The sequence below is a fragment of the Lagopus leucura genome, unplaced genomic scaffold (genome assembly GCF_019238085.1).
Source record: "Lagopus leucura isolate 7727_CA_CO unplaced genomic scaffold, USGS_WTPT01 Super-Scaffold_100021, whole genome shotgun sequence".
Taxonomy (NCBI): Eukaryota; Metazoa; Chordata; class Aves; order Galliformes; family Phasianidae; genus Lagopus; species Lagopus leucura.
Window position 1 is genome coordinate 1,752,099 of NW_024962274.1, and position 23,762 is coordinate 1,775,860.

General features: G+C 44.1%; 1 protein-coding gene across 3 annotated transcripts in view; it reads left to right on the plus strand.

The window, feature by feature from the left end:
* The window catches only part of TP63 (tumor protein p63), a 97,385-nt gene that overhangs the window by 43,755 nt on the left and 29,868 nt on the right, over positions 1 to 23,762 (plus strand). For all 3 annotated transcript variants that reach the window (XM_042878484.1, XM_042878486.1, XM_042878485.1), the window contains exon 4: positions 4,944 to 5,198. In XM_042878484.1, coding sequence (XP_042734418.1) covers positions 4,944 to 5,198 — 255 coding nt within the window. The remainder of the gene's footprint in view (positions 1 to 4,943; positions 5,199 to 23,762) is intronic.

Consider the following 23,762-nt stretch of genomic DNA (forward strand, 5'->3'; position numbering starts at 1 on the left):
AGCTTCAGTTCTGATCTTAGCTGAGGGGCATGGGTGGAACCCTTAATTTCTTGGCACTTCTTTGTAATGGCACAAGCACTTTGCCTACATTGGGTGTTGTATCAGCTGCCTTCTGAGCAACTGACAAAGCTGCACAGTTCTGCACTCAGCAGGATCTTGATTAATAATTATGATAGAAGCACTTCTGTTGAGCTTAAGTGCTTTATTTCCACCTTCTAAGCCTTTCTTTGGGAAGGTCTGAAAAACTAAGTTGATGTAAATCTATCTTGATAAGCTTAAGGTGTCTGTCTTGTATTTTGGATAGGCATCAAGCACTTTGGAAAACATTTATCCTGCTGCTCCTAGAAGATCTCCTCTCCATCAGGAATCTGAATCTGAAATATCACTGTAACCTTCAACTGGAAGCCTTGGTGCATCAGTTGTGGTGCAGTTAAGGACAAAGCACCAGAGTAGCAAAACGCCTTGCAAAATCTTGTTGCTAATATCTGTGGAATTTTGCTATATTGATTTTGGAATCTTGTATCTTGGGAGAATAAGCCCCAATCGTGGTGTTTTGCAAGGCTTTCTCAGTAGCTGGACAGTGCTTTTTAGCCATCTAGGCCCAGTGGCTAAAAACAAAGACTAAGTGTGGGATATGTGTTCCTATGGAGATGTGGAGAGGGGTTTTGACAGGTAGGGATGCAGCCAGCAGTGTTTTCTATGTGTGAAGCTGGTGAGTTTTTCATTGTTTCAAGTGGAAAAATACCAAAGCTGTGAGATACTGATAACTGAGTAGTTAATGGCTAGAAATGTGTTTTTTTGGTTGTGTTTTTCTGTGTGTGTGTGTGTGTGTGTGTGTGTGTGTGTGTGTGTGTGTGAGAAGTCTCTTTGTAATCACTTGTGTGACTTCCTTCATGCAGTAGTAATGGGAGGATCTCTTTGCAGATGCATCTGTAGCTTTACCTTTTAACATGTTGGATTGTAAAGTGAGGTACAAGCAATAAAGCACTCGTTCTGTAGAGGAGGCTCTCAATTCGGGTGATCTGGGGAACCTTTCTGGGCATACCAGCTCTGCCTTGTGCAGTGCAGCATTTGTATTGCCCTCTTGTGGCAGATGCCCCAGTGCAGCTGGATTTGGGATTAAAGAATTTTGCAGCTTTTTCAATTCAGCAGCATCTCCAGTGAAACTGTGGCTTTGCTTGTCCAGAAGTGTGAGTTAGCATGAAAACCTGAAAGCAGAGCCGATGGGATGTAGGAAGTGAAACTGGTAGCTCAAGATATGTTATTGAAATGATGTTCCAAAAGACGTAATCTAGGATATAATTGTATCTCTCTAATTATTTGCAGTTAAACTTGCCTGAAGGTTTTGCGGTGTTTTACTGGTTATTAATGATTCCAGAAACTTGGTGGGGGGGGAACAAAATAGAGAACAAAGGCTTAAGAACTTGATAATCTGTGCTTTCAGCTCTGCATGCTTGCCATTTCCAACCAGCTAGCACTCTTGCTTTGCCAGGCATCATTGTTGGGGCTGGATCCCGCAGTCATTTCAAACAACCCTACACGAAAACCAGAATGTGACCTAAATTTGGGGCCATCAATGTAGGCAAGAATCTATTTCTGAATTAAACACAGTTGTCCTTCTTTCTGTATGGCGAGGGGAGGCTGTGTGTGTTCAGATATATGCCCAGCAGCAGACTCCCTTGGAGGGTGATGCCTTCCAGCTGTGCCCACCCTTGATGTCTTTGTTCTCACCAGCGCTCACCGGCATCAGCCTTGCTGGGCCAGAGCAGTTTTATTGCAGCAGGAGCTGCTGTACGGGTGGATTCCAGCGTGCGCCTTCCTGGGCCTGCTGCCCCTCTAATTGTTGTGCTGTCAGGAGGCGTGTGCCTCCAAAAGCCTTATCTGATTCCTCCAGAGGCCTTGCAAGCAATTCAGATGTTGACCCCTCGAGCGCACACAGCTCAGCTTTGGGGCATAGCTGGCAGGTTTAGCTCAAAGCCAGCAAGCTTGCTTTGTCACCGGGGCGAGAGCACCTGTCTGGGGGGGGGGATGAGGGGCCGGGGAAGGTGAAAAGCTGGTGGGACTCAAAGGGGAGAAGGGAAGGCCAACAGCTGATTGTGTCAACGCTGGGATAAATGCGAGGAGATTAATAGTTATTTAAAGAGCAAATGGGGACATGGCATTTGGCTGTGGCATGTGAGCATATAAATGTGGTGGAATGGCTGCTCTGCTGGTAACATTTAGACAGATGGTTCCTGGACTGAATGGAATGTAAAGGATCTTTGATTCTCATAAGGATATCTTGAATTTTAATGGGGTACTTTTTTTTTTTAATTGATGTCCAGGCAGCACCCTCAGCATTTCCTGATGGTGCTGTCTTGTTAACATCAGCTGGCTGTTTGGTCATCCTTCCCCACAGTTTTGAGTAGCTTGGGATTGGAAGGAACAGTCTAAGTGAAAGCTAAAGCACTATTGTTTTTCTGTCTGTCTGAGCTGCTGTAGGAGACTGTTTTCATCACAGTTGCCTTTTCATCATTGGACTGGTTAGGGAGTGTGTCTGATGCTAATCTCCATGAGAAATAAAACAACTGAGCAGTATTCTTGCTGTTGTGTTTTGTTTTTTTTTTGGGTTTTTTTTTTTTTTGGTTTTTTTTTTTTTTTGGTTTTTTTTTTGAGGAGTCTTTAGGTGTTGTTAGAATCAGGGGTGTGGGACTAATTTAGGGTAAATGATCCCAAAATCTGTTTTGCTGTTTATTTGTATGATGAAGAAGAAGGATGGAGAGGTTGGGTTTCTTGTGTATAGAGATAGATAGATAGATAGATAGATAGATAGATAGATATTTTTTTTTAACTGAATGCAAAAAACATTGACCAACAAAAAGAATGTTCCTGGCACTGTGTATCAGCATCCAGCTCCAGCAAAAACACAGTCTGTTAAATAGGTCTTGGTTGTTGGATTGCCTGTGCAGGTAAGATGTAACGGTCATCTGCTTTGCTGAAGCTGCAATCTCTCCTTTGAGAGGAAGATCCAGTCTGGGTTGTTGCCTCCTGTGACAGCTACTTAGCGTGCTTTGAGCCCAGTTGTGGGCTCAGCCATCTAACACAAGTACTGGGTCAGCCACTGTCTTCTCTTCTGCTGCAGATGGGGAAACTGAGGCAGCAAGGGTAAATTACTAACCTGAGGCAACAAAGTCGCTGCTTCACCCAGGATTAGGGCTCAATATGTAATTGCTTTTATTACTCTGCTGCCTGAAGGCCTTAGTCAAAGTGAAGGCCCATTAAGTGGAGTGCTTTTTACATAGTAAGGAGCAATCCTTGCCCTGCAGACCTTGCAGCCTGAAGTAGGCCATGGGTGGAGGGGGAGGCAAAGTGACTTGTGTAAGGACACCGTGTGCTGCTGGCAGGGCAAGGGAGAGATCCAGCCATCCTTCCTTTGCTTGGTCTCTCTGCAGACCATCCCATAATGAGTTCCCTACGTTGTTCCCTACCAGATCTTTTCCTTCTCCTAGTAGCAAGCTGTACCCTTTGTGGTAGGTCCTGCATGCCTCACTGAAGACCCAAGAACACCAGTCTCGCCTTGGGCCTTTAATTAAAGGCTCAATGGTATAGCAGCCTTTTCCAGGGATATTGAGCAAGGAAGAGTTCTGTGGTGGCTTTACCACCTTCTTTTGAAAGGGACAGCTGAGAGCGTACAGTTCCTGAGCACAGGGAGGGCATTTATCCTTGGAAGGGAACCAGTCTGTTCTTCCATGATTGAAATGACTGGAGAAACAGGAGGTTGTGTGCCTTGTCCATAGTCTGTGGGGAGTTCAGTAGATAGCCTTTCATTCCCTTATTCCCTTACAGATCATGATGAGCAGTGATGTGGTACTTAAAGCTGTGTGTGAACCAGAATCCTGCCTGTGATACTTTCTTGTCCTTGTGTTTCACAGTCTTAGAATTGATGTTCAAGGAAACTTAGCACTTTTTTTCTTTTCTTTCAAGGAATTTATCCACTTTTATCATACTTCGTTTCACTTCTCCTTCCTTTGTCAGAAGGATCCTGGTTTACTGAATTGTTAGATTGCAGGAGGGCATTGAATGGGTTTGCTCATTCTTGTTGCCCTTCTCTGAATTTTTTTCCCCCCTCTCAACTCTTGGAGGTGCGGAACAAGGGCTGTGTATAGTCTTTAGGACATCTGACTTCTCTGCCAAACTCTCTGATCTAACCTCTGTATTTCTGTACTTTGTCCTGTAGCCTTCTTTTTTGATGTTTTATTTGTCATTTGTAGCTGGAGGATACTTCTGGGGCACAACAGTGTCTGCTTAAGTGCTGTGTGGTGTGCAGCTGCTGATGCTGTAGGCACGCTGGGAAATGTTGCATGCAGTGAGCTGCTCCTGCTTGGCATGATACCTTCAGTTCCTCTGTGCTGCTGTCTGACTGTTTTCTGGCTACAAGCATGCTTTGAAGGCTGTGCACCTTTGCCAATGGCGTAGCCATGCAGTTACCACTTGATACAGGTGTCCAAAATGTCAATATGCGTGGTGGGATCTGATCTACAAGGAGCAGTCTTTAGGTAGAACATGAGACAATGTAGCCTTGTGCATGATACAGCTGGTTTCACTGTAACAAAACGATGGTTTGTATCAGGTACTAGCCTTCCCTCCACCTGGTCTGGGTTTGGGTGTTGTTAGGCACAGGGTTCCTGCCCCCTGTGATGGCTCGCTGCCCTGTGAATCACCTCTTCATTGTGTGCATGGTGTGTCTTTTTTTTCCAGCTCTGTTCCATACTGTTGATCTACTGTGTGGCTGCATGAAGCTTTACCTCTTTGTCTTTCAGTCACTGATGGAAAATGGAGTATCTTCTCTGCAAATACCCTTCCTTATTGAATGACACGCACAGGGTGGTGCTGAGATCATGATGTCCACGCTGCATCAAGCTGGTCCTTGCTAACGTTCCTTCTGTGCATTTCTTTGCCTCTAGCCGCAGTACACGAACCTGGGGCTCCTAAACAGCATGGACCAGCAGATTCAGAATGGCTCTTCCTCTACCAGCCCCTACAACACGGAGCACGCGCAGAACAGCGTCACGGCCCCTTCGCCTTATGCCCAGCCCAGCTCCACTTTTGATGCCCTCTCGCCCTCCCCAGCCATCCCTTCCAACACAGACTACCCAGGACCTCACAGCTTCGATGTATCATTTCAACAGTCCAGCACAGCAAAGTCTGCAACGTGGACGGTAAGGATGCAGCACAGCCTCGCTCCTTCGTTGGCTTCAGTCCTGTGGCCAATGGTGACACTGCTGTTCTGATACATATCCAGGCTTGTGCAAGAACAGAGTGACCTGTGTCCTCTTAAGTGCATGACATGTCACACAGAAGGGAGAGATTTATCTTGGCTGCTCTGGGAGGGTGTGGTGGGAATTGAACCCTCAGTAATATTACTAAATCCCAGGTGAATAAAATGCCTCACAAAAAGACAGTCACTTAAAGACTGTGTGATGAAACAGTGTCTCTCTTATTTAAGTGTAGCATATTGAAGTTAAAACCTGGGATGGGCATAAAGATGGCTTCAGAGTTTGCCATGGCATCCTTCATCCATGGGTATGTGTTAGGTTCCATGTGCGGGGCTGTGCCAGTAGGACAGAGGTACAGGATGGAGGTGGTTTGCCCTGATCAACTATTAATATTTTTCTAAACTTAAAAATTTTCCTTAGCTGTGTGTCCCGGTGTGGTTTAGGGCTCTAGAGTAGAGATTCTTTAAGATAGCAATATTCTCCATTGCTAAGATGTTCAGTATTTGTCTTCCACTACTTCAAGCACTCCAAATCAGTGCAGTGAATAAACCCCTGTGTGGTGAGTGAGGAGAATTAGGTAAATTGAACCTTGGTCCTCTGAATAACACTAGAGTTAGATGCCTAAATCAGGTATTACCAGTAACCCCTGCTGTGCTTGGTAATTAAGGAAATCAGATTTGAATCCCCAGTGGAGGGAACCAATTTATTTTTATTTTGTTTTATTTTTTTGTCCCTTCAGATGTACCTATTGATTCTTCTAGCAGCAGGTCAAATCTCAGCTTCCATCATAGTATGATTTGTCTTACTTTTCTTCACTCAAAGCTGTTTTGAGTATCTCACTTTATGGTGCCTTTATTTAATGATATCAGATTATCCAACACTTGTTTTCCGTCTTTAAAACTACACAAACAAAAGCAGTGAGTTGCAGGGATTTTTAATTTAAAATGCTTTTTGGTTTTTTTTGTTTGTTTGTTTTCTGTTTTTTTTGTTTTTTTTTTCTTTTTTTACCACATTCGCTTTTCTTCCTTTCCATATTTAGTCCAAGGAACTCCTTTGGTCTCAGAGTAAATACAGTCTAGAAACTGCAACTGGCCACTGCTGGTAGGAAACACTGTAACCTGCATGCTTCCTATTGGACAGATGGGAAGAGATGTTGTGTAATAATGAATCAGTACAAAATTGCATCTTTCATATGTAAAAGTTCTTTTTAAGTAAACTTTTGTCTAAAACTGGTAACGATACCTTTGTTTTAAGGGTATGTTTCACAGAGTTGAAATGCTTTGTCTGGTCAAGGGCAATTTATTTATTTCTTTATGGATGAATCTGTGGAAGTCCATGTGAGATTGAAATGCATCTTTTTTTATCTGTACTGGCTGTGATGTCTTGCTGTAGTTCATGCTTTTCATGTCCAGGTTTCTCCACTTGCACTACACTATTTATTTTCATTCCCCTTTTAAGTAAGGAAATTGTCAGGTCTGCTTTCCATTTCTCAGGGCAAGAAAATGCTGCCCTTGGATTTTTGCAGGCTGCTGTGGAGAGGGTCCTTTGAGAGAGATATGAAAAGACATTCTCTTTTGATAAATATAGTACAAAGAATTATCTAACGCAGCTGCAGGGAACAGGAGTGTTTGATGCTATCCTTTCAACTATGAAAAGTGGTCTTTTGAAATGAGTTTTGAACGTCAGTGGTAGGCTGTTCCAGAAGAGCTGAAGACGAGCTGCTCGCAAGCGTGAGGTTGAGCAAGCACTTGAGAGAATTCACTGCAATGACAGCAGCTCTTGGGGGTAGAAGCGAGGCTGAGATTTAACGTGGATCTAGGTAGTAGTCAGATCAGATTGCATGGTGGTCGCTTTTTTTTCTTTCCTTGGGGGCAGGCATTTTCCATTTTCTTCATCCACAACGTGAACTGTGCGACAGGCACATGTGTTGCCTGTAGCTGTTGCAGTCTGTGGCACAGGAACAAGCCTGTATGTTTTAGTCAAGGAGCAACCTCCAAAACAGCTCTGTGTTTGTGGAGGAGTGTCCTGGTGTACCTGTGCTGAGCCTAGAGCTGCTTGTGCAGGAGCTGTGTGTATGCAGTGGCTGATGACAGTCTTGTGGTGGCTGCCGGGGACCTTCAATCTATGTTTCACACTTGAGCATCTTTCCATCTTCAGAGCTCTGCCCTTCTGCTAATTAATCCACCAACTCATTTCACATGGGCTGTTGAGCAGTTGGTAATGTGTTCGACAGCTTTATCAGTGGGGTGGGTGTGGAGGGACTTGGAGGTTCTCTCCTGCTGCTGTCCTGAGAAATGTGGAAACACGTGTGAAACGTTGATGAAAGAAGGATTGCCCCATCCTCACAGCAGGAGCAAGTTCTCTGAGTTGCTCACTAGCCTCCCCCCCCCCCCAAATGTGACTTCATGTGCTTTGATTAATGCCTGTCGTCATCTTCTTTTTTAATGATGGATTAGGAACCTACCCAACTGGAAGAGTTTCTTCACTGCAGTGACCTATTAAATGTTTAATTACTAGATGGCCCCACCCTTATTAAGAGTCCAAAACTTGAAAGCCTTGTTTCTTAGGGTTTTTTCCTCTTGCATTCCCCAAGGTGACAGCGTTAAGGAAACTTGTGTCTCACTTTCCCCACTTTGGGAGTGGATGAGTGAGGCTGACCCACCTTGCTCTGCTAGGAGGGATCAGTGGGGGCAGGCAGTGAATCTCGAGTCTTGGCTGACAGGATGCTTTGCTGTAGCTCATCTGAGTTTGTTTGGAGCTGAGTTGTGTTGGATTAGGTCATGGGAGAGCAAAGGCCTGGCGGCCTGGATGGAAGACTTTGGTTATTTCCTCTGAAAAAGCAAAGGTGCTTTGGGAGGGTTAGAGGTCTGTGAAGATGCTTCAGGCTTTTTGGTGCTTAGCTTCTGAGGGAAAAAATGATCTGAAATCAGACATAGATCCCAGGGCTATTTCTGGAAGTGGGAGAAAGGGGGGAGGGAAACCTAGGTCTCTGCGAGCAGCCCCAAATTCTACTCGTACCCCTCCAAACCTGTTTTGTAGTATGGTGATGTTTTCTTTGGGGCAGGTTTATTTTCACAGGGCAGAGGACACCCTGTGCTGAGTCAGCGCTGTTCGTGTAGGATAAGCTGGGGAAGAGATGAATGTAACACTGGGAGGGCTGCTTCTCTGCTCAGGTTTGTGATGGGCTCCTAACTCAAGGGGAGAAGGAGCTGGCCAAAAACTGCAGAGAAACACCAGTTGCTGCTAGGTGAGAGTGATTTCTTATGCATGAGCAGTTTGCTTTGAAAATATTGCAGATTTTCTCTGTGAAATCTTTCATGACCTTAAGTAGGAATTCCAGTAAAACATGCTGTCTAATCAGGTTAGCTGTTCATTTGTATGCAACGTTGAACTAATTAATGATGACAAATTGAGATTGGATTGCGGAGGACTTTATAAGCATCCTTGATTATTTTTTTTTAATTAATGACCTGAGAACACAAGAATATAACCAAGTTAATCAGTCTTTTCAGAAGGAAAATTTTAACGATTGCCACTCTCTTTCAGTCTTTAAAAACAAAAGCCTTGGTAATCTAAACTGAACAGAGCTTCTCACATGCATGCAGGGGTTGGGGGAGCTCTTCCTGCAGTTTAAGCTCGCTGAAAGCCAGTAGTGGATCAAGCAGTTATTGCTTGGTAGGCAGAAGGTCGTTAAGTCTGAGAGAGAAGCCATATGAATTTGGTGAAATTAGGTGAAGCTTATCCAGAACTGTGCGTCATTTATTGTGGGATACTTCCTCTGTGAGAATTCTCATATACCTGGGCTTGTGAGATCTCCTCCCATTTCTGCAGCAGAAGCAAACAAGGCGTTTCAAAAGCGTGCCACCTCAGACTTTTTTTTTTCCCTTTCTGGAAGTAACTTTGTGTGCAGATGTTCCCACCCACTCCAAGTGCAAGTAAATAAATAACTGCACTGGCTTTTCCCACTAAAAAAAGATTTGGCAATCACCTGTTGCTAGCACAGAGCTTGCTATATGACTGCTTGCTTGGAGAAGAACATGGTTGCAGTGGGGAAGATTAAAAAATAAAAATAATTTAAAGAAATAATTATGTCAAGGTTAGTAAAGTTAACATTGCTGCCAAACTCAAGCTATCAAGAAACAAATCAGATCCTCCTATCCCCATAAGCAAGATACCACCTTATAAGTCATGAGACTTTATTAAAGGCAAACAGGTTCTTCGGATGTTCCCTCAGGTTTTTGAGCCTTTAGGGTGCATCTATTAAATCTTCTGAAGCATTTCTGGGTAGTCACGAGAGTAGAGGAAAAAGAAGGCAAAAGTAGCTTTAAGTTTTTGCATGAAAACCAAAATTTGTTTGTGATTGTTTTTGATTTTGCTGAAGAAAGCCCTGCAAGACTTGCATAATGGGAGTGTTGGCAATAGTTGAGCATAGCAGTTTTTTCTCATGCCCTGCAGTAGGTTGGAGCTGAGCAGGGTTGGTCCTTGCAGAGCTTTGTTATGAAACACAGAGCTCCACAAAGTTGCAATCCGTGTTCCAGTCAGGCACTTTGGTTCTCCTGTGCTCAGTAAACTTGATTGTACCTCAAGTTCTATTAAAGCGTTTTGATTTCAGACTCTTAGCTGTCAAGGCGAGGTGACAACCTGTGCAACATGCAAGAAAGCAAGTAAATGCATTGTGCAGTCTGGGGTTAGTAGATTCAGAAGGGTTTTGTTCTTAAGGTGAAAGGAATGTGCTTAAATTAGTCCCTGCTAGGAGTAACAGGTTTCTGTGGTTGAGAGTACAGATTCCGTGGCTGGTCTATCTCAGTCGTCTTATTTCGATTTGATTTATTCCACTTCTGCTTTAAAAAAAACAAAATTTTGTCCTGAATCACCTGGTATAAAATGGGAAGCTTCATTTCCCTTCTATAAAATGAATTGGAGGATGATGTCCGTGGGGATAGCACAGCAGTGAGATGGCAATTTGATGCATGCGTTGCCTTGGCTCTAATTGTGTGTTCTCTTACATAAGTTGTTCAAATAGTGCAAATGGAACAACGCTCTGCTAATGCTTCTACTGCTGGTCATTTTTCTGCATTGTATGTGACAACTTTTTAAGGGCTGGTGAGTCTCCCTAAAGACCTTGCACATAGGGCTGTGCTGGGTGTTAATGTGAAGGTTTAGCTTTGTTACACCTCAGTGATGTGCCACTTGCACCAGCTAGTTGTCTTTTAGGCAGTGCAGTCTGAGCTTTCCTGATTTCTACCCTCCTTAAAGCTACTGGGAGAAGGACGATGGGATTTTGAATTTGTCTACTTTAGAGCCTCCTTGTCAGCAATGCTGTGGGCTTTGGTTGTTAGCACAAAGCTAAAAGAAGGGTCCCTGCAGAAGTGAATGCAGGGTCTGTGGATGTTTCTGAGCATTGGAGTTGGTCCCCTTCTGGACACTTTGCTAATCCTTTCATGACTTTAGGTTTTCTCTTCAACCCAACTGATTGCTGATGCACAGACTGGAAGAACTGACGCAATGCTGTGAGCTCAGGGCTTGGCTCCACACAGATCTCAGCAAAGCAGGAGCATTGCCTTATTTGGACACTTGTCTGGGTGAGAAGTGGTGGGAACTGGCTTCCTGAGGCTCTGTGCAGCTTTACCTGTTTTTGAAGATGCTGCTCCTAATGCGTGTGCCCTTTGTCTGCTCAGAGCGAGCAGGGAGAGGGATGGGCTTTTGTTGCTGCGACAGCTCTCATGTACAGAAAGGTTGCGATTGTGTCCTCCTGTTTGAATGAGCTGAAGTGTTTCCCTCTGTGTAGTACCACAGGGCCTGATGTTAAGGCTGTTGGTGCCTATGAAACTTGTCCTGGGTCATCTGCCTGGAAGGAGGGCAGCAGCTTGCTGTCTGTGCAGGAGGTGCCGTTCTCACGGCTGGGATGTGTTTCAAGCGAGCAGAGCTGGGAAGAACCAGTTCCCCTGTGAGAACCAGTCCAGGAGGGGCCTGCTGGATTGTCTTCTGTTTTTTTTTTTTTTTTCGTTGGTTTTTTTCCTTTGAGTGAAAGGAGATCCAAGTTCATTAGCTTCCTATTAAAATGCAGTTGTGCTTTTTTTCCCCCCTCTAAGCTCATTGTCATGTATATTCTGTCTTTATTACCAGTTATCTTTTTCTGACTCCTTACCAGCAGCTCCAGAGCTCCTTGTAATGATTTCTAGAAAATGTCTTGTTTTGAGTTTGTCTCTGCTTCTCTCTGCCTCTCTCTGTTTTTGCATCCTCCGTTGTTTTGTAAATCCTACAAGGCAATGTAGGGTACCTCTCTGAGGTGCAACTGTTTTAGTGCTGAGTTTTGGTAGATGCTTTTCATTAGCCAAGTGTCCTCCGTGATGACAAGAGGAAGGCATTTATTTAAATTGATGGTGTGAATGTTCTTTTCTTTCAGCTAGGATTTAGTTTCCTGGTTGCTGTGTTTGTGCTTTCTCTCTCCCGGCAAAACAAGAGACCAGACAGAGCTCACTGCAGGGTCTGCAAGTGCAAAACACTGAGATGTTAGGGATGGGCACAGTGGGATGGAGAAAGTAATTGTGGGGAGAGGTTGTCTTGTCTTGGCACCCCCAGGGGAAGAAGATTTACGTGCTGCTTTGCTCAAGTGACTTCTAGCTGTACTGGCATCAGTCTGTTTTTATTATTTTTTGCCTTATTTTTTTTTTCTCAGAAAGCTGGCAAAACTGTCTTCAAGTTTTAGTTGTTTCCAAAGAGAAAATGCAGAGGGAGAGAACTAAGTGTAAGAAACATCTTGGGTTCTTAATGAGAACTTTTTACATCTGTGGAGAGGAAAAGCGTTAATTAAACATAATTTTCATCAACGCAACTGGCACAAAAAAGCCCCACCTACTTTCATGAGAAAGGAATAAAGAGAATCATAATCCTGGATTAGGTATCTTTCACTACACGTATATAAAAACAACACCATGTGAAAAGGGGGAAAATATGTATATACACATACACACCAAACATACCGATGTGCCTCCAGCAGCATTACCAAAGGAATTAACTTTACAAGAAGCAGCCACAGCCTGGAAAGAAGCCATTTTTTGAATAAAAGCTGAATGAGCCTTGCGGTTTCTGAGAAGTATGAGAAGGAAGGGTTAAAAAAACATTTAGAGATAAGAATAGCTGATGTTGGGAGATGAGTGAACATCTTGAAGCAGGGGAGGGTCACTATTTAAATCACCTTTCTTTTTTTTTTCTCCTGTGCTTAGTTAAAAATTGGCTTCTGCGAAGAACAACATGTAGGATTAATGTAGTACTTTAAATCTTCAAAGTGCTGCACAAACATTACTCCCCTAATCAGCAAACACCTTTTCTTGGTAGGAAAATCAGGTATGTCGTTGCCGTTTTAGAGGAGGGAAACCAAGGTGCCAGAAGTCCCAGTGTTTCCAAACTAGCACTCCTTTGGAGTGGTGTGGGATTTTTTTCGTTGTCGGATTATTGGAGTGGTGTTTTTTTGGGGTGGTGTTTCTGGATGCTTCAGGGCTTTTTCGTACTGTTCAGCACAGGGACTGCCTCTGTGCTAGCTCCTAAAAGCTGCTGAGCTCTCTTGGATTTTTATAAGCGTGAAACATGCAAACTGCAAAGCAGCCTTCACTGCTCAGATGTGGCATCCCAGGAGCTGCCTCCTTCCCTTCCTGCAGGTCACAGCCAGCAGAGCCAGGAGGGAGGCAGCATGCTCTGGGGCATGGAGAGCTTCTGAAAAAGTTGCCTTAAATGAGCACTGCTTGAAGATGTTTCGACCAAACTACCCCTAAAAACAAAACAAAAAACTAAACAAATGTTGACCAAAACAAGGAGTGATGTTAAATTACTTCTGATAAGGTTTTTCAGACAGGCTGATATAAGAAGTATTGCTTGCCTTGCAGACAAAGACTGGCCTTGGAGGTGATTGTTCCTGTCCTCAGATCAGTTGAAATACTGCAGCCATGTATATCTTATTTCCCTGACAACTTGATACAGAACAAGCAACAGTTGGTGGTGTGCTGAGGCAAACGTGATGGTTTTTGTGTTGCTTTGGTGGTGCTCTGTATACTGAGGGTTTAGCTTCAGTGCTTGGCAGACCATGTCCTGTGAAGAAATGTCCTATTTTGTTGTTTTTTTTTTTTGTGTGTGTCCTGAGTAGGGATGCTGAGTAGGGATGACTTCTGTATAGAAAGAGCATGAACTTTATTATGCAATGGAAATCTGTTCATGTGCAGGTGTGTCAGATTTGTTATGGTAAACAGAGTAGAATAAGCTACTCAAGTAAGAGCTTAGATCCTCTGACAAATAGACCAGGGTGGAGAAATTGCATCTCTGTGTTATACAGAATTTACATTTCTAGTTGTTACAGATAACGCTTAAACACTGGAGCAAAGCTTGATGCATCCACAGAAGTAAACTGCTACTTCTCCATCATCTTATCAGATGTATTCTATGACAGTTGTTTGTTTATTGTTTGAAAGAGGGCAAGACAGTTGCTCCTCTGAGGAGGATGAGTGCTTCATGTTCTGCTGATGTGCATCAGTTGCCAAAATAAGGAAAATAGGGTCTATTTTTCTGGCTTTTCCTGCTTTAGCAGTAATGATCATGCTGCTCTGCAAGGCTTAAAGAGCAGCATCCCTGCGTGGATCATCTGGAGCCTGGGGCTCACTGTGCATCCCTCTTGGGGAGAGAAGCAGCATTGCCCCGAGCTGCTTGGGTAGAGCTCAGTACAGATGAGCTAAGGGTTTGACCCTGAACCCAGCCTCTGTGCTGCTCCAGCCCTGTGATTTAGATTTGATCTGGGTAACGTTGTGCAAGGCATTCCTTCTGCCTCCATTTCTTCCCCTGCATTTCTACATGCCCACCCTCAAAGTCAGGACTGTGCCACCACATTGCAGAGCACTTAAATCCCCAATGTGAAACGCTTGGGGGAATGGCTGGGGCTGCTGCTTGCTTGCAGCCTGTATCACTAGACTTAATCAAGAGGCCTGAAAGCTTATTTGTAAAAAGATTTGTCTTGCAAACCTAAGTATATCTCCAGGCTAAAGCTCAGAACTGCCCAAGTCCTGACTAGGTTAATTGCTTCCCCTCTTGAGAGCTCACTATTTTCCAGCATCAGGCCCATCAGGTATGGGATATGCTGATGCAGAGGCCGTGTGGAGGCTATGGCTCAAAGGAAAGCCTCTTCCTCCTTGTGTATCTGGAGTGTGACAGTGTGTGAGCTGTGCTGTGTTAGCTGCAGTGATGAGCTGGGCTGAACACGCCCTGCTGCTGTCGGGGCTCATCAGCTCACCCGTGGGAGCTGCAGCTGGGAGCTTCTGCCGGGGAGCTGCCCTCCTCCTGGCCTCCTTGGGGAAAAAAAAATGGAGCTGAGCAGAGATTTGCTGTCAGATGTGTCCTCATAGCCTCTCCTAAGGCAAATGGATGGGAGCAGAGCTCTTGGGCTCAGTGTCCAGCAGCATGCCCTCTCTGTTTGCGTTTCGAGCATCAGCATCACCATGGGTGGCAAAGTATTCTCATGAGATGTTTCTTAGGTGGCTGAGCACTAAATGTCATCTGTTCATTAATCAGTCAGGTGGCGACTGGTTTTATGATGAGTTCTTTGTTTCCTGTCCCTTCTGCTGCACACTGCTTGTGTTATTCATTCTGAGTCACTTTCTTGACCAGCACTTGGTGAGCAAAGGAGACTCCAAAAATCACTTGCAATTCTACTTCTCTCACTAAAGACTTTTACAGTGTCAACACTAACAAAAAAAAAAAAAAAAAAAAAAAAGATGACAGCCCTTAGGAAAAGCTTCAGAAGAGCAATCATTAGTTCTGTAAAGATTAAAGGTTCTCAGAAATGGAGCACATGGACTGACTGCTTTAAAATACTGGTCTTATAAATAATTAATACATTTTTAATTAAATTTAATCTTTATTTGTTAGCCCCTTAATGTGCTGACTTCTCTGGTGAGTCACTTCTGCTGGTTTCCTTTGCTGTGCCTCTCTTAAGGTACTACAAAGATGGGATTCTGTTTCTGGGCTTATTTTCCAGCTGTTCTATGCAATACTCAGTTGAACTGGATTGCATTGGTGCTGCTGGTATGCATGGAAGAGCTGTTGGGAGGAGCAGCTCTGTGGATGCGCTGGTTCCAGGCTGCATTTGCAGGGACACGTGCTGGAAGAAAACCATTTCCATGCTGCATGTCTAACGTTGTGAGCACAAAACACTCCGATGCTGTTAGTCACACCACTGATCTCAATCTGCTTAATGGGGCTGTTTTGTTTTTAATGCGCTGCTGTTCTGATGTGTGTTTTGAAATGCGTTTTAGGGATGGTTCCTAAACGTAGAACTTACAGGGTCTTCTTGAGTAGGGTTGCTTGGTAGTATTTTAAGTGTCAGTGAAGCATATGGCCAAGATCAACTGCTGCTTAGTGACTGGGAACGACTCACTTGTGACTGCTTCTCTCCACTCCACAGGCTGGAGTTGCTACCAGTTGCCCGCTTGGCTCTGAAGCCCAAACTGCTGGGTTTCACCTTACCCTGCACCCCTGGATCACACCGTGTCTGTGATGTGACTCCAGCATGACCTTCTCGCTATGGGAAAGTCAGCACTTCCCAGTGCCCAGGAGAAGTAGGGTTCAGCATGCAGGCTTCTGGGGAGTGATGTAGAGTAGTTGCTGCTGTGTGCTGGGGGTTCTCTGGCCAGCCTGGCATGGATCACCAAGGGTGTAGCAATTCACTCTAGTAGGTTTTTTTTTTTTTTTTTTTGGTTGTTTTATTTTTCCCACTGGCCATACCAATCTGATTACACCTTCGAGGGATCATCCACCCCTAAAGCTTAATTAAGGAGCTCTTGTCTGACTCGTCACTGACTCACCTGCCACTGTATGAGCTCATGTCTGACTTGTCCTAGGAAGATAGTGAAATATGTCAGGCTTCTCTGAAATACAGCAGTTTTTTTGTTTTATTGCATCCCTGACATTGCTGTTGGCTGCTGCATAGGTGAACAGAAAGATGTCTGCTCTGACTTGGTCACATTTATCTAAACTCAGTCACTCACCTCTTTGTGCCTTGATAAACTAGCTGGCGTTTTGCTTGCACAGCTGTAGGTATGTTAGAGTTAATAAAAAAATAAAATTAAATAACCTTTGAGTTTTGGCTTCGGGCAAAGTAGGTGAAATGATGTGTTTTGGAGATGAATGCTCTTGCAGAAGGCAAGATGTAGCTTGCAGGAGAACATCTGCAACCAATCCATTCTGTATGAGATGGGGCCAAGACTTGTTTGTATCTCAGTACCTGTTTAAACATGTTGTAGCATAGCAAAAAGAGGTTTTGAATGCATTGAGGAAGGGTGGGTAAGAAGGGAAAGAGACATCAGGCTGAATGTTTGCTTAATAGCTTTGATTTCTTCATTAAACTTTTAAGCACTTTAATAATTTGATTAGCTGCTTTCAGAGTGCTGTAGAACTTTTTTTCTTTTTTAAATAAAGAATGAAGAATCCTGCTCATCTTGGCACTACAAAATGAGCTTGATTTCTGGCCTGGAGCAAATCTGGTAACTGTTGACAACTTTGGCGTACCTACTCTGAGGACTGTCAGCAGAAGGCTGTTTGGTAATACATTGATCAAGGAGTGTGGAGATCCAGTCACCAGGCAGACTGCCCAGACACCAGAATGCAGCTTCCCAATCAGGTGCTCCTTGCCAGCTGCTCCTGTCCCCTGTGTGCTGTAAGAACTGAATGTAGAATGAGACGTTAGCAGCTGCACTTAGCAGAGTATGTTTGCCTGCCTTTAACTGTGCACTTGAAATGCCTCATTTTAAGGCCTGTTGCAGCATAGAACGTTTATATGACTCAGGAGCAGCAGAAATGGTTAGGCAAGTAGGAGAGGTTATCCTGTTCTGCTTAGTGGTGAGCTCTGCATTACTTTCCTTTCTTCTTTAGCGTGCCCCTGAGATGCACACACAGCCATATTTCTAGTTTACACATACAACTCATGTGAGTTTTGGATGTGTAGACTGCATATGACTGTGGGATCTGCTGTCAGCAGGGTGCAGCAGCTTGCTCAGATCTTTCTCCTGGTCGTGTGGGCTGGATTTCCAGCTAGGGAGCTGGGTTGACTCATTTGGACTGAATAAGATGCAGAATGTGAATGTAGTGCTTCTAAAATTCTGCCAAAGGAGAAGTGCATTCAAAGTGCTCTGTTATGCATGGTATAGTTTGTAATACTACCTGGGTAGTATCTTTTTTTTTTTTTCTCCCTTGCCTAGCACCAAATCCTGCCATGAGTGCTTGATTAGCACAGGACCAGAGTTCAATTAATGTTCTTCAAGGAACCCAGAGCACAAGTAAATTAGGGAACTGCAAGGTGTAGAATGTCCTGTCCTCTGCCTTTGATGTAGGCAGGGCTTTTCCACTGTGCTCAGTAGAGCACAGATATGCTTACCTCTGTGTTTCCATGTGTTGGTCAAGTCTCTGGTGACTCTGTGCTGTTCTTCACCTGTATTCGCTGGCTGGCCAACAGCGAAGCCTCGTGTGACTTGGCCAGGCTTAGCAGGTGGACACCCATGCTAGAGCAAGCCTTAGGCTTCATCTGTGCTGCATAGATTTGCAAGGCTGTGTCTAGAAAAAGAAATGTGTCTGCGTAGTGCTGCAGCAACAGGCAGAGTTCAATAGATCGGGCATGTTGCAGTTCGAGCATGCCAGACTGGGGGGCTGTGCAGTGATGGCTCTGCAGTGTGTGATGCCCGTTCTCCAGCATGTCACGTGCTGGATTAGTTTGTGTTGAGCCAGCAGTCCCTGCAGCTGTGCTATGGGTGTGCCTTCTTTGCAAGCCTCAAGCAAGTGCTGGTTGCTTTTGCATTGCCCTGCAGGGAGCATCGTGACCTCGGGAGGCCCCAGGGCTGTGTTCAGGTGCATGATGTACCTCACTTCCCATGTTATTCAGAGCTTCTGATAAGGAGACTTTAGGTGGCCCTCTTGCCCTGCAGGATGGGCAGAGTTGTTAGCTCTGCTGAACTGAAGAAAATATCTAATGTATAATATAAGCTGCCTGAATGGATTTCTTTCCTGATGTGCTGATGATTCATGTGCTCTTCATTTTCTGGTTCTGGAGCTGTGTTGCCCTGGCAGTTTTGAGCAATAGCAGAGCTCATCTCTGAAGAAATAATCTTTTGGAGGTAGCCTCCAGAACAGTTGGCTATTGGAGAGTTGCTTTGCTTCCTTCAGAGATCTCATCCCAAAATCATCAAGGCAAGTGGCCAAAGTACACGGCAGAAATGATGTTGTCTTGCACAAATGTTGGCTTAACTCATGTTTCTGTCCTGCTCCTGTGTAAGCATTGCCCATTCCTCAGGTTCCTTCAGCTGCCTCTGTACCAACACACGAAGAATCTGCTCACTCTCAGTGAATTGTGCAATCTAATTATGCCTCCCAGCCCATCAGAGCAATGTGAGGATAGGTCCATCTTGCTTTTGTGAAGGAGTCTTTCAGAAGCATATTCTTTGGAGATGCAGCATATAGAGGAGCGTATATCAGCTTGTACAAGAATGGCCTGGGGACTTGCTTGGTTTTTTCCCCTTGGCTACGTGAGCAGCTAAAACCTGTTACCTGCAGAAGTTGGAAGCTCTGTGCAGAAAATTAGCTTCAGTTGGTGAAAGAGTCGAGATAGCATTTTTGTTAGCTAATTAAAGGATTAAAGGTGCAGAGATTTCAAGTGAACTGTCAGTATGCTACAGAAGAGAGCCTTTGATGGTTGAATCTGATTTGAGATTAAACAAATTGCATTTAAATAAGGAGTGTGTAGCAACAGTTGCAGTCTATCTGGGCCTCTGTCATTTGCTGTTCTCTGGGGTCAGGTAGCTGTTGTGCTGTGACTAGAGCTTCTCCTTCCTCGCCAGCTTGCTTCTTCCCAAGTATTTTTCCCTGGATTAGTTTTATCTGTTGCATCCTGATTTTGTTTTATCCAGTGCCTTGAGCAGGCACGCTTTGTACGCTATCTGAGATAATGATGCCATGATGGGCGCAACAGCATCAGTAGCATAGTTGTGTCCATGCGGTGTGTTTTGTGATCTCTGGTTCTGTTTAGGGCTCATTCTTGTATCTTGGTGCTTTGTCTGCAACTGTAGATCTAAATATTTGTTTCTCCATGGATTCATTAGTGCTTAGACGGAAAGTGTCTTCTGGGTTACTCTGGTGGTTTAATGGCATCTTCTGTTAGCTGTCACGGGCCTTGCCCTTAGTAGCATTTGCAGTGTGGCCAGCTCAAGAGATTGACTATGTAGCTATCTCAGAGCTGACTTCCTGCAAGGGTTTTAATTCATCCTGTACAGCACTCTGCAGAACAACAGCATGTTCTGTCCATAGGAGCTTTGCACCTTTCTCTTACAGCTCATATATGATGCATAAGGAGTGCCAGACAGTGTGAGCCAATAACTTGTTCTGATGTTGAAACTCTTGTCTTGTTTTGCTTCATTTTCTTTTATTTCGTTTTAAAGAGGGAAGGAGTTTGTCTCTAGTTGCCTTTAACCCATATAAGATTGTGAGGATGCTGGGTTTATTGGACACTGAGAGTGGAAAGATAAAGGAAATCCCAAAGCTTCACTAGTGAAAAATCTGCTGTTCAAAAATTGATAATGATTTTAAAATATATGGCATCACTTACTAATTGGGTGTGGTTAGTTGGGAAATCTGACTTGAAAATGATGGTTCCCAGGAACTATTCCTGTTCTCACTGTAATCTAGTAACAGAGATGCTTTTTGTTTGGGAGAGCAGTGTCCCTTTAAATGAGAAGTCTTCTCAAAAAGCGTCTGTGGCTTGGGGTCTTCAGAACTTGCTGCTTCCTAGTAGAGCACTGCAGGGGTAGTGGGGACAAAGAGCTGTCTGGTATTTTTCTTGAAAAGCCACTTTCAAGACTCATGAGGATTTGCATCTAAATCAACACTTACTCCTGCTATGTTTCTAGTTAGGTCACGTGGATGGCAAGATAATCCTTCAGTTACTAAGTGAAATCAATTGCTTAGGTATTAATTACTGTCATCTGTTTCCAATAATTTATAGATCTGAAATAGTCATGAAGGGTTTGGAAGATTATCCCTGCTGAGTTCATCTCTCAGACCTGCAGATTTGCCTTTACAGTGCATCAAGATCCATGCAGCTTTATGCAGTTGTGCATTCTTTCCAAAGTTATAAAGCTACCGAAGAATCACTGGAATATGTGTTGTCTGTGCTGTGTTCGAGCCTTTTTGTGTGAACTGTTCCTTTGGCTTGTGTGTGAGGTGGAACGTGACTTTTTTTTTTTTCCTTCCCCTTTTTTTGGGGTAGGAGATGGAAAAATGGAAGGTTGTTTTTTTTTGTTTGTTTGTTTTTTGTTTTTTTGTTTTTTAATAGAAGAGGTCTAGGATGGGCAGCTGGTAGCACTGCAAAGCCTTCTTTTCTCTTTGCTTTGCTCCGCAGAATGGCTGTCTTCTGTTAGTTGCTGCAGTTGCATAGCTTTAGGGCTGCTGGCAGGAGAAAGCTGGAGGAATACCTGGAGCCTGGGATGGGCTTGTTGATCTTCCTAGCAGAGAAGATGCCACAGCATTGACCTCACCAGCTGCCTGGGGCTGAGGCACAGTGTTCTGGAGGTGGGAATGTTTTGGTGGCCTCACAGCTGCAGCAGTGACACTGTGTTCCTCAATGTGGTCTTGATAAACCGTTTCCCATGGTACGAAGGGTCTCTGTTCAGTAAGGCACTTGAGGGAGTGCATAACCTCTAGCACGTGAATATTCCCTGTGAAATGTAGGGCTCTGTTGGAGTCAGCAAGACTGCTCCCATCCTTAAAGGTAGGCATCTGCTTAAACACCTTGCTGAATCATGCCTTGACTTTGAAAGTAGGCTCAGGAGAAACCACATCAGTTGACTTGAGGACTGTGCTTAGCTGGGTCATTGAGAATGGAAGGGGAGGGCTGGGAGAGAGGAGGATCTGGATAAAATGCAGATCCCGGAACCTTGAAAACGGTGGTTAATAGCTAGTGACACTGTATTCTTCTGAGTTTTTTTGCTGTTCATCCCCGAAAATTAACTGTGTGAATAACATGTAAAGCTGTGACTTAGTCACTATTCATCCTGAGTGTGGTAGAGCTGCTGTTGTACTTTATTTATCTAACTTAAATCTGAGGCAGTTACCACATAAATCTAACTTGCTATGTTACATGTGTTGGTTTTCTTTCTTTCTTTTTTTTTTTTTCATCCTTATGTTTTTTTGCTGCAACTCAGACCTAGAATATGTCCTCTAAGATTGGCAAATCCTGAAAACAGAAGGATGCTTGTAGAAATTATTTGGTTCTTCTTTGGATTTCCTGTCCTTTAGGAGAAGCAGAGCATCTTAAACAGTTTTCATATAGAGGAAGAAAACTGCAGCCTGCTTGTTATCGGCATGCTTGTTTGTTGCATCGCTGGCCATGCTGTCTGTCATGGCCAGAAAAGCTTTGCTGGCTCTTTGGTTTAATTATTCAATGAAATGCTCTGCAAGCAGGAGAACAATATTTGCATAGATGTAATTCTGGAAATTGAGCGTAATGTGATCAGGAAATGGAACAGGCCCTGGCTGTTATCATGGAAGAGACTTGTTGGTACCTGTACATTGTTTCAAAAGTAATAAGATCTGACTCAGAAAAGTTTCCTGGACGTAAGTAGAAAAAACTCAATGCCCTTTTGGCAAGGGGCTCACTCTAATCTTCCTGCAAGAGAACAGAAAAGACCTGTAAATTCAGCATCTGAAAGGATGCTGAGGATTTAGAGGCCAATGGTCTTTCTCAAAGCAGAAAAGCAGGGGTGTGTGTGTGTGTTCAGGACTTTCTTTTTCTGAAATAGAAGCCAAGGGACAAGGTGCTTGTGTGCGCTGCCAGTGAAATCTCAGCAGGAAGACATGATGCTACTTGCAAGGTATGCACAAGACAAGACCAGAGGCGCCGCAGAGCTTGATTATTGTCAAGGGCTCAGTTGGAACTTGCCTTTGCTCTTTGGCCTGCAGCATTTATGTAGAAACTGGGGACGCTGCTTCTTGCTTCCAAGCTTTGCCTTGATGAGTCCTGCCCACATCTTAGGCGGGGAGGAAAAAAGGGGGGGAATAGGGGGAGCCTGTGAAGTAAACAGGAAAATTACTCACCTTAATGATGCATTTCACTGGCATTGCTGCTTTGAGATCCTGTCAGTTTTTAATACTTTCTGTCTTTCCTCGATCGCCTCCCATAGGTGTGATTAATACCTTGGTTTATTAGAATGATGGAGAGGCATTTGTACTTTCCCCCAGGTGGAATAAATGGAGGGAGAAGGGATAGTAAAAAGGGAAGGAAAGGGATCACCTTTCTACATCTGAGCTGTTCAGTCTGTCTTAAGAGCACAAATACAAAAGAGCTCATAGACTTCTGTAGTAGATCCTTTTTCCATCAGAGCATTGAAGTTCACAGCTGAGATCCTCCCATCTTGGTTGGCTATCAGCCCTGCTTTTGGGTTGCAGTAGCCAGTTCTGCACTCAAGGGCCGGTGAGGGAGCAGTTCTGCAGGTGGTCATAGCACAACTCTGAAGAAGGTATGTCCATCCCAGTCAAGAAACTATATGGTCACTGACTTGATGCAGCTGCTCACTGTTTTAGAAGCAGAGAGTATCTTGCTTGTGCTTAGAAAGACTATGTGCCTTTCTGAAGGATTCTTGTGGGTTCTTCTATAGGTAACGAAACCCAGGTCTTATGGAGGGTGTTGTAAGATGAATACCTGATCCCCACGCAGGTTGTAGGGAAAGGAGAAAGGAAGAACCCATCATAGGCATGCAAACAGAACTTTATAGGTAAGATAAGTCCATTTGTGTTGTAAGTGGCACTTAGGCAAGGAAAACATAAGTCATACTTATGTGAATTTCTTCAGGTGTTACTTGTCCTCGAAGCAGAACACTAGAGCTTAAGTCAAGCAAAAGGGTACAGAAAAGAAAATGTATCTGGAGAGCAGTATTAAGTATGAGAGGTTACAAGACACTAAACTTGCCTTTAGCTTTGACTCATCTGAATTTTCTCTCCTGTAGCTGCTCATCAGAAGGAAAGTGTGCAAAGATGACAGGCTTGCAGTTCTGCAAATCGTTCCTGAGGCTGTCAGTGACCCAGCTGGAATGATGGGTCGATGTTTGACATGTGAACATGCAACATGCTGACCCTGTAGGATTTTGCAAGCAGGTCAGCCATTTGGTGCGAGCTGGAATTTGGGTGGAAATCTATCATCATTCTAGCAAAGTGTCCTGCTTTCTAGGGTGTTGAATGGTTGGTAGACAATCTGGCATGGAGCCTGATACCTCTGGGTCTGACTCGGCAAAAATCACTGCTTGAGATGTTGCTGATGGAAAAGACTGTGCTGCCAGAACAACTTTGGTACTTTTTCACTATTCTCTCATCCAGCTTGGTTTTTTCTTTGCTCTAACAGATGCTGTGCTAATGACTTGTTTATCTTCCTCTGAGATATCCATGAAATCCCCTTATTTGCAGATGAGGGAACTAAGAAGCATCTTGAAGTTA